At 36.4% G+C, this 12250-nt stretch overlaps 1 protein-coding gene across 1 annotated transcript in view; it reads right to left on the reverse strand.

Moving 5' to 3' along the window:
- The window catches only part of TOP2B (DNA topoisomerase II beta), a 70118-nt gene that overhangs the window by 7168 nt on the left and 50700 nt on the right, over window positions 1-12250 (reverse strand). The window contains exons 22-33 of the mRNA XM_086468526.1: window positions 10898-11032; window positions 10267-10467; window positions 8394-8589; window positions 8151-8242; window positions 6822-6977; window positions 6599-6682; window positions 5323-5520; window positions 4826-4970; window positions 2987-3145; window positions 1955-2162; window positions 1361-1443; window positions 935-1045 (exon numbers count right to left, since the gene is read on the reverse strand). Coding sequence (XP_086324652.1) covers window positions 935-1045; window positions 1361-1443; window positions 1955-2162; window positions 2987-3145; window positions 4826-4970; window positions 5323-5520; window positions 6599-6682; window positions 6822-6977; window positions 8151-8242; window positions 8394-8589; window positions 10267-10467; window positions 10898-11032 — 1768 coding nt within the window. The remainder of the gene's footprint in view (window positions 1-934; window positions 1046-1360; window positions 1444-1954; window positions 2163-2986; window positions 3146-4825; window positions 4971-5322; window positions 5521-6598; window positions 6683-6821; window positions 6978-8150; window positions 8243-8393; window positions 8590-10266; window positions 10468-10897; window positions 11033-12250) is intronic.

Consider the following 12250-nt stretch of genomic DNA (forward strand, 5'->3'; position numbering starts at 1 on the left):
TCTTGGAGTTGTCCTTAATTCTGCAATGTAAGATCCTGCAAGTTGCCAGTTCTAAAAACTTAACTAATAATTGAAAGAATGTATATCCCTGAATTTTGAGGAGAGCCTTTCATCCCCCGTTTCAAGAAGAGAAACAACTGCGCCAAGTGGAACTTACTGCGATAGCCTACTGTGCTCGTTTTGGCTGGGACAGAGGTAATTTTCCTCACAGTAGCCAGTGCTGGAAGCAGCGCTGATAACGCAGGGATGCTTCAGTTACTGCTGAGCAGGGCTTGCACAGAGCCAAGGCCTTTTCTGCTCCTCACACCACCCCACCAGCAAGGAGACTGGGGGTGCACAAGAAGCTGGGAGGGGACACAGCCGGGACAGCTGACCCCGGCTGACCAAAGGGATATCCCATACCATGTGACGTCACGCTCAGCATATAAAACTGGGGGACTTTTCTCACTTTTACCCTTCTGATTCTCTCCCCCATCCCACTGTGGGGAGCTGCGTGGTGCTTAGTTGCCAGCTGGGGTTAAACCATGACAGCTACTTAGAACATAAATATTTCTTGGGGATTCCTCCTTTGCGCTTGCTCTCCTTGCCTTTAAAGTGACTAAGTTACATCCATTATAGAAGACTACCTTCAACCTCAAGGTCATCATTTCACTTATTCCCTGAGGGTGAAAACCTCCCATTAGTTAAACTAACCAGAGGCTGAACACCAACTCCACACGTGGTAAGTAATAAGCTTTGACACTACAGTAGCCAGTGAAAAGAAATAAATTAATACCATTCAGGAGCTGGAAAAAGTTCACACCCTATACTGAATTTCATTGAGTTCAAAATAAACAAATGCAGTTCTCACTTTGAAGATGTGAAGAGACGATGCAAGGTAGAGGAGATGAGTTTTAAATAAATGGATTGGCTTACAGGACAATCCTATACATACCCTTTTTAGCAGCTACTGTTTTACTTGGCATTTTCTCTGTTTGTTTTGGGGCAAAAGATGAGGAGAAAACAGGAGCAGAATCCTCTTCATCACTGTCCAATTTTGTTGTATCTACAATCACAGAGTATGTTTAGAATAAGATTTTTTCACTGCATATTTTAAATCATCAATATTAATTACAGTCAAAATTAATTTCAAAAAGGTGCTTCTGATACTACAGCTAGGGTGGATGTACTGTGACTTTCTCATCTATGATACAAGCTTTGTTCCTCTAAGGATCAGCACCTCCTTCCCCTTTTCTCTTTATAAACCTGGACATCCTTCTTCTATAACTACTGTGTGAAGTTTGTGTATACCACCTAAACTCCCTAATACATTCCATAACAGTTGCTATAAGATTAAATAGATCAGTGAAAACAAGCTCACCATCATCTGTCTTCTGAGAGTAAGACGGAAAAGAGAAGATGTTCCCAAAATCTTGATTTTTCTTGTCTTGAGACATTTTTCTACTTCAAAACAGAAAAAAGAAATTATATGAGTTGCATTAACTACATATTGAAGTATGTAGACATTGTAACATCCATATGAGATTAAATTCCTGCTTTAGCACTACAAAGCATTTCTAGCATTTTTGTATATGCTTGCAGCAGTGAAACCCCTAAAATTACCATTCAGTCACGAACTTCAGGCATACAAAATTAACAGAAATACTTTTTTTTTTTTTCCAATAGATCTGTATACCAGGCTGGCACAACACGGAAAATGGAGAATCTTACAAAATGCAGTTTAAGAGATGACATTACTGCCAGTGTACCATAATTTTTCACATTTATTGTTTACCTCTGCATAGGCCAATTGCAAGGCTGAGGTAACATATGCTTTAATTCCTTCCCAGAAATGTGTAATTTTATTTTACATGGTACACAGAGTAACAACAGGTTGATGTTTCTCAGTTTTGTTCAGAGACTTCTGCATTCAAAAAGGATTAGTAAAGAAATTCTGCAGAGTTACAGTACTTACTCTGGTGATGGCTTTGATTTGGCTGGGGAAAAGTCATATTCATCTTTTTCTAAACTGTCCGAGGGAACAAACTCATCCTCTCTGTCATTTGTAACTGGAGAGGCTTTTACTTTGAGCTCATCCAAATCGTTATTATTGTTGGCATCATCATCATCATCGGCATCATCTTCTTCTTCTGAGAAGTCAAAAGTGTACTTGGGCCTCTCAGCTAAAAAAAAATAAAATAAAATTAAGAATTCACATATATACACATTTCAAGATAGTTGTTTATGTTAATACATAAATAAATTAAAGTGGAAGTCACTAAACAATCCCTGCCTCAGAGTATACAAGAGAAAAAACTGGGAGAAAAGAAATTTGTTAGAGCCTGGAAGAACAAAAAGACGTAATTTAAAGTGTTACCAAACATCTAACACCACTTGTGACTTGCTCAGATACCTTCAGCTAATAGTGTTATGGAGACGCCACTGCAGGAGTACTTTTAAGGAATGAGAATCCTTCACTTACAATTGAAGTTTTCTTGAATCTATGATTTGAACATTCTTCCTAATCAAGTGCTTGAAAAATTGATCAACAATTTTCCAGAAAACTCTGTGTGTTTTTCTTAAACTGTCAACTATTCCTATATTTTTTCAAACTTTCAGTCTCTTATGTGTTGCTTTTCATGGACTGTTCAGAATTTTTCTGATATGTTTCTACTAGCCATTTGGGCTTTTGGGCCTTATTTGACAGTATAATTGCATTAGAGTAAATTTTTTGTTCGTTATGGTATTATCTTATCTATTTCTTGTATAATTCACTAGTTTTGTGAGTAATTTCTATTCTAGTGTTTAGAATAAGAGAAAAGATTTCTGGACCAAGTTACAAAATCTTTCATATATAAGTGGTTTTTCACTAACTGCACAGTGAAGAAAATGTAATACAAGCTACCAACAGGAGATAAAGTCCTAAAGGAAGGCTATGGTCAAAGGAAACATAGGTTTGTCATTCAAACTTTCAGTTACAATGTGCAATTCACAAAAGCTTGGGTACCTGCAGCCCTCCTAAGCAGAGAGTCTCTTGGAATAATCACGGGCTCATTCTCTTCTAAATCACTTTCGGACTTGGATTCATCATCTGACCATGGGTTTCGTTTCTTCACTTTTTTTGCACCGGATTTTGTAGATGACGGTGTTCTTCTTACCCTAGTACCTGCCATAAGTTAAAGCATTTACTACAATCAGTGTCAAAAATATTTTAATCTTTTCTCGTCATTTATGATGCATAATTTTAGCATAAATTTTTATCTTAAAAAGTTCTCCTTTAACTGTTGTAAATTTTCTTCTTCTTCCTGAAGAAAAAAATGATTTCACACAGAACCTGACGTGCTGCTGCCAAACAAATTTGTTCTATGACTGAAAATGATAAAAGTCTCTAATTTCAAGTTTTGGCTCCTCTGCAGTCAAACTTCCATTCTTTTAAAGGTTGCCAGGGTTTTCCATTATTCAGGGAACATGACCAGGAACAGTTATTGGAAAAATCCAATTAACACGGGAAGCAGAGGATACCCTATTGGGGGTAACAAAGCTGCCAGCCAATTGCAGGGCAAGCTCAGGTCAAGCTGGGCTAATTGGCTCTGGCTCAACATCGGCTGGGGGAGATTCAAGCTGCATGTAGACATCTCAGTCATAACCGTACTCAGTTAAATCTATCAGGTTGGATAATCCCCTGAATAATTAAAACCAGATCTTATCTCAGAAGAAGTATTTGTGTAACCACTTTTTACTCCTTTTTTTTTTTCAGACCATGTACTTTAACCTTCTCTTTTGTCTTTAGCTTTCTTTTTTGTTGCTGTCCCCCTGTTACTACGTATTTCTCAGTCAAAAAATTCCTACTAAGAGAGGAAAAAGGAAAGTTAATGCAGACATTGATTAGTTTGCCAAGCCATAACATGCCTAACTTTTAAAAAGTCAGAATGACCGAACATTTCAATATGAAAATATATTTATTTAATCAAGTTTTACAATCTATGCTACTACTCAGACTGAAGGCAAGTGCCATGTCCTTCAACGTCAGAGAGCATGCAAACCAGAAATTTCAGTTTGCACAGAATTAGTCTAATTATGTAAAAATAATCTATTTTTCTACTCACAAATTCAAAGATTTAGGCCCCCCCCAAGATCAAATGTAGAAAAGGTAAGATGCAGCAACCCCCCAGAAAAGCAGCTTATGTAACAAAAATTTCAGCACAGTACTCTCAAGTCTTTCCATATGTCTCTTTAGGGAAGAAAATCAGATTAAATAGTTGATTATTATGGTATATTTCCCTTCTTACTATGTGTTAAAAATAAATTTAATGCTCAATTAGTATGCACAACTAAGGTTAACTATGACTGTGTAAGGACCATAGAAGGATATGGACCCGTTGGAGTGAGTCCAGAGGAGGGCCACAGAGATGATCGGGGGCTGGAACACCTCCCCTATGAGGACAGGCTGAGAGAGCTGGGGTTGTTCAGCCTGGAGAAGAGAAGGCTCTGGGGAAACCTTAGAGTGGCCTTCCAGTACTTAAAGGGGGCCTGCAGGAAAGGTGGGGAGGGACTTTTTACAAGGGCATGTACTGACAGGACAAGGGGTAATGACTTTAAACAAAAAGAGAGTAGATTTAGATTAGATATAAGGAAGAAATTCTTTGCTGTGAGGGTGGTGAGACATTGGCATAGGTTGCCCAGAGAAGCTGTAGCTGCCCCCTCCCTGGCAGTGTTCAAGTGGCTGGATGGGGCTTTGAGCAACCTGGTCTAGTGGGAGGTGTCCCTGCCCATGGCAGGGGGTCAGAACTAGGTGATGTTTGAGGTCCCTTCCAACCCAAACCATTCTATCGTTCTATGATCTTACCAGGCTCCTTCTTCTCTCTCTTAGGTTTAGGGGTTTTAGTTGCTGTGGCTGATGTATTCAGTGAGTCATCCCCACCACCCTCAGCTGGTACACCACCAAATTCTTCATCGAATTCCATTTTTATTGCTAGAGAATCAGTTTCACCCTAAAAATATGAAAAAGTTGTGCAAAATAAAATTAAATTACGCTTTTATATTTCAAGATAGAACTAAAATGGTTTTGTAAAAGATAATAAATGAAAGCAGACTGGTACATTGACGTTTGTTGAACAGTCTTGGAAAGAAGAAATCTCAACAAAAACACCTTAACAATAAGTAGTCACAAGAGGCTGGCAAATGTAAAAGAAATCCAGTATCAACTTCTCCATGCATTAGGTCAGCAAAACAGTATAAATACAGCACGAATGAGGTCTATCGGTTTGGATTTATGCTACCAGAGTACAAAAACATAGCAGTTACATAATAAAGATTCTAACTATAGCAATAGCTTTGATTTACCTTCTTCTTTTTCAACAATTTCCTACTGGCATCAGCTTTCATGGCAGATGTAATCTGTGGCACTATTCTTCTGCCAAATGGTGATGGCATGGTCTCTTCCAACTGAAGTTTCTTCATCTTGGGTTTACCAACTTTGCCTTTTATTGGTTTGCCAACCATGCCAGCCAAAACATCTTCTCTCTCCTGTGCTTCTACTTTCTAACAAACAAAGAGGGGCAGGGTAGGGGGAACACATTCTTTTTTAATGAGGACAAAGTGGAACATCGTGATTATTTAAGATTCATCTCCTTTTAATATGGAGCATAAGACTTCCCTTAATTCTCACTTGAATTGTAACGCTCTTTCCCGTAAGGAAAAACCAACCACTTAATCTTGGTAAATTCTTCATTACCCTGTACAATTAAAATGACACTTTTATTCAAGATTAAATAAATATGAACTTTTGGACACTGATAGACTGAAAAAAAAAAAATCTTTCTTTTATCAAGTTTCTATTTCTCATATATCTCTGGGTACTGATGTAACTTTTCAGTATTTCAGAGTTTAATTTAGGCAGCTAGTTTCTAGAGTCATAAGGTACATTTTCCAGTCCTTTAATCAGCTTTTTTCACAGTATGAACATATACCTGAAATACAGACATCCAAACACAACACCTCCAGTTGCAGCTGTACCATGAACACAAAGAGAAATAAAACAAACATCTGATTTGTATTATCCTGCGTCCCTTCAAAAGATTACATCAGCCCTTTTCAGGCAACACTGAAAGCTGAGGCTCAGCAAGTTAACCCCAGCAGAACTTTACCTTTTTCCAGAGTTACTCTGATAAGGCAAAGTAAGAGCCCCTCATATAGTACTTACGGTCTACACGCTTTGTTCCTGTATGTACAGCTTTGCATTTGACAATACTCATTGCCTCACAACCAAAAACCACTTAGATCATGTAGAACCACTATAATTATTACTGTTACCTGTTACTTTTTGTGTCATCTGAAAACAAATTTTCTCCTGGTAGTTTTTCTTTTATTATCACTGACTTGGAAAAAACATTAAATTGTATAGATGCAAGAGACAATCCTTGAGAAACAGAAGTAGGAACACAAATACCCAACACTGATTTCCCACTTACCACTATATCTCAAGTTCTATATGCTTTTAATAAAAAATGTGGCATTTTTAATTATTGTTTTGCTTAAATTTTAATACTACTAATTAATGCTTTTAATTAAAATAATTTAAATTTAATATTTTTAGAAAGATACGTAGAATAAGACTTACTTCAAGCTCTTCAACAAAGGCTGCTAAATCTTCTTTCCAGAGATCTGAAGAAGATTTCCTCTTAAGGTCATTTAGTTCTCTTTCCTAAAACATGAAAGTAGCATGTAGAATGTAAGTTACTAAGTTACAACAAAAGTAAATACTATCAAAACCGAACATTCACAATTAGACACATCAGTAATTAATATGTCATTTCAGAACAAGCCTTCCATGGTGTACCAACCTTTGAATCTCTCTGCTTAATTAACTCTTCTACTTTCTCTTTCGTGAGTGACCACAGAGACATATTTAAGATATAGTTAAAGTCAGGGCCAGAAGTTGAGCCAGAAGCAGAGGAAGCATCATCATTTGGGTTCAGGGGGTCCTCCTCTTCTGCTGCCTAAAGTGAAATAGTCACAATCACAAGTATTAATAATCTCAGCTCTATACATGAGCTGTAACACTGCTCCAAAGCACCATCATAGAGTAGTAAGGTGTTGCCTTCATAGATTCAATAACCCTAACATTTTCCTGGGCCTTTCCAAAAGGCCATGTTCCTGTGATCCTTTATTAGTTAGATTATTTAACCACTTGATTTAAGAAAACAAATCTGAACCTGATGCTAGCCATACACCCTGTATGCTGTTGGCTACAGATATTGGTACTGTCCTAGCTATCTCACAGGGCTGAGACCTTTGCCCTTGGGATATTCATGTATATCTGGTTTTTTTACAAATGAGCACAATCTCTTGGAAAAAAACTGCTATTGAAGCCATGAACATACAAACTGTGGTTTGGAAGCGGATTAAAATTTCTCATAATAATAGTTTTGTTATAAAATACAACACGCTGCACAGAGTTAAAATACAGTAGTAAAAAAAGGCAAAACAAATGAGAAATGAAAACAAAAAGCAAAAGCAGTGGCAATTGAACAGAAAACGGGTGGCTGACAGAAATGTGAAGTCACTTTTCAAAGCGGTTTCATCTTCCCATAATAAAGCATGAAATTAAACTCATCGTATATATCTTTTGGAACAATAAAAAACTCCTTGGGTTTTAAAAAAGCAGAAATAAATATAGGTCAAGGTGAAACTTACTAAAGTAAGTTCAAAAGTCATAGCTTTACAGAAAACTGATGAATAAGTTATACATAAATAACTACATTTTGCAATCATATGACAAATAAATAATAAGGGGGAAATCAGTTATGTGTGTGGAGTAACTGACGCAGCATTTTGTGTATCAGCCAGTCAGAAATCAAAATGCCAGTTTTGATTTGGGTACATTAAGAAAATCAATCCTCTGCATTCTCATTTTCAGACTTGTATTATCTAGTGTTCTTTTAAGAATTATCCATATATGATACCATTATTATGTGTCAATATTTTTGTACAAATTTAATGTATTTTTTAAAATGGAAGCCAGTAAGGAGTAATAAATAATCAATAATCTTTTTAATGTGTTATGTGTGTTACAAATTAAGTTAGACTACAAGAAAACAAACACCTGAGCAAATTAATATAATTTATAACATTAACAGCATCAAATATATCCAGAGATTTCAGATTATTACCTTTTCCTGTGCTTCTTTCCAGGCTTTTACTGGATCAGACTCATAACCCCTCTGGACCAACATCTGAATCAAATCTCTCTTTGATCTGTTCTCTACAAGACACACAACCACAGCAGGGGGAAGAGAGAGAAAAAAAAATCAGCGCCCTGAAAAGAAATGTGTTACGTACAATACATTCTAACATATTTAAATAATTTCCAGATTTTCCCCCACTGTTACCAGTTCTAACTTACATTTACTCACCTATGGTAATTTTTCCTTGTATCTTCTCTAGAATGAAACGAGCTTGATTGTTAAGCTTGGTAGATTCTGCACCCAACATTCCCACAAGCCATTCCTTGCGTAAACTGTAATAATGTAATCGCAAATCAAAGAACTCCTTCAAGATGTCTTGCACAGTTTCATACTTCTTTAAACATCCCATATGATCAAATAGCACCTATAAAATACAGAATATACTGCTTGAGAGAGATTGCATAACTCAAACTTTAACCTTTGTCTATGAGTTTATTCCTGTCACACATAAACATGCACCATACAAAAAGCGGTATTTTGAAGACTGTGAACTCAAACCTTACTGTGGAACGACACAGCATATAGCTCGATAGATTTTATTTTTATTCACAAGTAGATCCCAGTTGAGATTTATGGTAACACGTTCCAACATGAAGACAGCTATATACAGAAGTATGCCTGAATTCAGTTGAATGACTAATTTCATCTAAATACTAAAACACAAGTTCAGTAGCACCTAATGACTCACAACTGTTTAACATGAGAGTTGAAAAGCATCTTTAATAATCTTTCCGTTCAGCTGTGAAATCTGCTGTTTTTCAGCTGTGAAAACTGCCATCCTTCAAGTTCAAGCACAAATAAGAAATCATTTTTACATCACAGGTGGCATCAATCTTGCCTGACTTCTGACATCTCCAGTTTAGACATTTATCAGTGAACTAGTCATCCTAGGTGCTCTCTAGAGTCACTGAAAGAAATAAGCCCCTATAGAGGGCAATTCATCTGTCTAAAATATCTATGTGGGAGTTGGGTGAACAATTGAGTAGCTCACATAACTTTTTAAGATGCTTACACTAGGGCAGATTAATTCCTACACATACACAGAAAGAACCCCTGCTATTTATATTTCAGTAGGCAGAAAACACAGGATTAAGCTGCAAAGATTTCGTAATCTGTTAAACATTAATTTGAAAACAGATTCTCACAGTAGTTCATATGGTTGTTTAAACCTGTGAAAAATACTATCAATTTGATTTGGTAGATTTGCTTTTCAAGCACAATCTACAAAACAAGTTGAGCAAGGCCTTTTTCCTCTTCCAATTATATGGTCTTGTAATTTATTTTTAACCTATTTTCACACAGCTTTTGATTTATACAATGGCAATGGTATTTTTGCTTTGTGGCTTTGTGATAGTATCTGAAAGTATTATCTAGCATAAAAAAACCCCAGAACTATTCTTGCAGTCTCTATAAAATAAGGTTGTTTGGAAATATTCTTGCAGAAATTATCTTACAACTCAAATCCCTCTCGTAATAGACAGGCATGTATATTTACTCCCGTTCTTACTCCCATCTTGCTACAAGCAGAATAAACCATATGAGTAATTTACATCACTACTATGTCTTCAGCAGCTTAAGGATAGTGTTTTCTACACTTTTCAACCTAAAACAGGAGTTATGTTGGTGGAAACAGTGGGGCACTTAACTCCCATTAGAGGAGTAATAGTCCTGCATAAAGTACATTATTGAAAATGTAACTTGTCTCAAGTTTAAAACTCAAATCTAATTATAATATGCTAGGAAGTTATTTGTATGATCTGCTTTACATTAACCACTTTTGGTTAGCTGCATAGGAAATTTTCAGTTACAGGAAATTAACCACCCTGAGCCTGCCTAATTTGGTTTCAAAGATTCATTAGGACTAAAATGGATTTGCTGATCCATATTGACTTAATGTTTGTCACCACTACAATTTTCTACTAGTCAAACAATTTCAAATACACAATATACTGTTCAATACCCAAGTACCAAAGTACACTGCAAAAACATTTGAGTTTAAAGCAACAGTAAGGATTCTGATAGCCAAACATGAAAAAGTTACCATAGAATTACAAGTAAGACTTGTTTGAAGCTTGAAGACTTTGTGCAATCCAGCAGCTTCTGCCTGTGCAAGTTTTTCTTCTGTCATCTTCACAACAAATTTCACAGTCGTATCAGTGTGGTATTCCTTATAGTCAGAAATCAATGCTGGAGTTTTTTCAGTCCCATTCAACATAGGTTCTAGAACCTGTTCTTTGTACACCTATTAAAAATAAGGTAGCAAAAACCAGAAACACTTCTTAAAATCCCTAATTCCTTAAACCAACTGAACATAAGATTTCAAAGCTTTCTGCATTACATCTGACATGTTATAATTTACAGAACCAGTATAACAGCAAAATGCAGGCCAAGACTGGCTTAGAGGCACCCAACAAGGACAGAAAAGTCTACTCAAAAGAAAAAGGGAATTAAATATTAATTCAGGAGGCATCCTTTGTGGTATGGACAGTAGATGGCACAAGTAGAAAACCATCTTCTACAAAGGCACACAAAAGAATGAAACAATGTTCCCTTCTATGTATGTATAATCTTCAGAAATTGAGTTAAAAGTTCATTCAGATATATTAAATAATTTAATAAGGAACTTTTTGTTGGTTTTGTTTTTTATGTAACTGTATTTCACTGTTGCTTACCTGGGTCCACGTCCTCACAGGAAGCTCTGTAATTTCTACTGTGTTCCTGTCCACCACAAATATTTCACCACTGACTACATACTGGTTTTGACCAAGTTCTTGGATGGTTCCTTTGAAGTTTTTGTAGTTTGGGAGCTGAAATGGCAAAAAACAGTGAAGTGGTAATAATCTTTATAATAAAACGTCAGAAAAATATTTGTTTTCCATACACCATTCAGCTATCACTTTATATTGCATTAATCCATCAACCAGCCTCTGGAAATCTTAAATCATAGGAAAAATACTACAGAAAAAACTGAATACACACATGCAAGTGACAGTAGCAAGTATCGACATCTACCGAGTAGATACATGATGATGAAGATGCAGCTGAACCCAGTGAGGTGGTGGGATTTTTTGTTTCGTTTGTGGGGGTTTTGGGTTTGTTTGTTTGTTGTTTTTTTTTTTCTTTTTTAAAGAAAACTGCAAGCACAGATGAGGAATGACAGAAAGCAGATAAGCCCAGTCTCACAATAACTTTACAGAAGTGGTGCTACACCCCTAACCATTTTTTTTTATTCTTGTGTTGTTTGGCAAAGATAGTGGAACCCATCCAGTTTAAAAAGTAACTAACAGGGTAGGGAATTTTTTTAACTGAATTGATTCCCTTATCCAGCTTACCATGCAGCCACAAACACATACCAGCATACAGAAAGGAGCTAGATGCTAGAAAGCAGCTAGAACTGCCTCTTTCAACCACATTGAAGCTTCAATTGACTGTCAGACTACACAGAAGGCCTAGGAGTCCTAAAGGAAGGGCAATGGACTGTATTAATTTAAAAAAAAAAAAAAAATCTATTCATTGCTCCCAAGAATTTGCAAAAGGAAATTCACTATGTCATGAAAACTCATACTGCACACTCAGTGAACTGTGACCCAAGTAGAGAAGAAAAGATGTTTCTGCTTCTGTGACTTGGTAAACACAGCAAAGTAGCAATATCCATCAGTTGTAAAGCAAAGGTGACATTATCTGTATTTCATCTATTAGTTACAGATATTCTGGGTTCACCCAGGTATTCTTCCTGTCCAAATTTTTTCAAGTATACACCACTTCTGAGACTTCTTATAAAATTTTAAATACAGAAGCCAGATGCAGTTTAGAAGCTGCTGATGTTCTTGAACAGTGACAGTATCTTCTCCTGTGCTTACAGATATATAAAAGATAGTACAATTCAGAGAAGACAGAGGAAATGTTAAGCTTGGCTGAAGATAAGTAGTAGTACCTTCAAAAAGGAAGGAGTACAACTTTTTACTCTACTGCCATGTCATAACTACCCTCTAAGACTTGCAACTGTGAAGGCTTATAGTCAGCAG

The sequence above is a fragment of the Leptosomus discolor genome, chromosome 7 (genome assembly GCF_034619465.1).
Source record: "Leptosomus discolor isolate bLepDis1 chromosome 7, bLepDis1.hap2, whole genome shotgun sequence".
Taxonomy (NCBI): domain Eukaryota; kingdom Metazoa; phylum Chordata; class Aves; order Leptosomiformes; family Leptosomidae; genus Leptosomus; species Leptosomus discolor.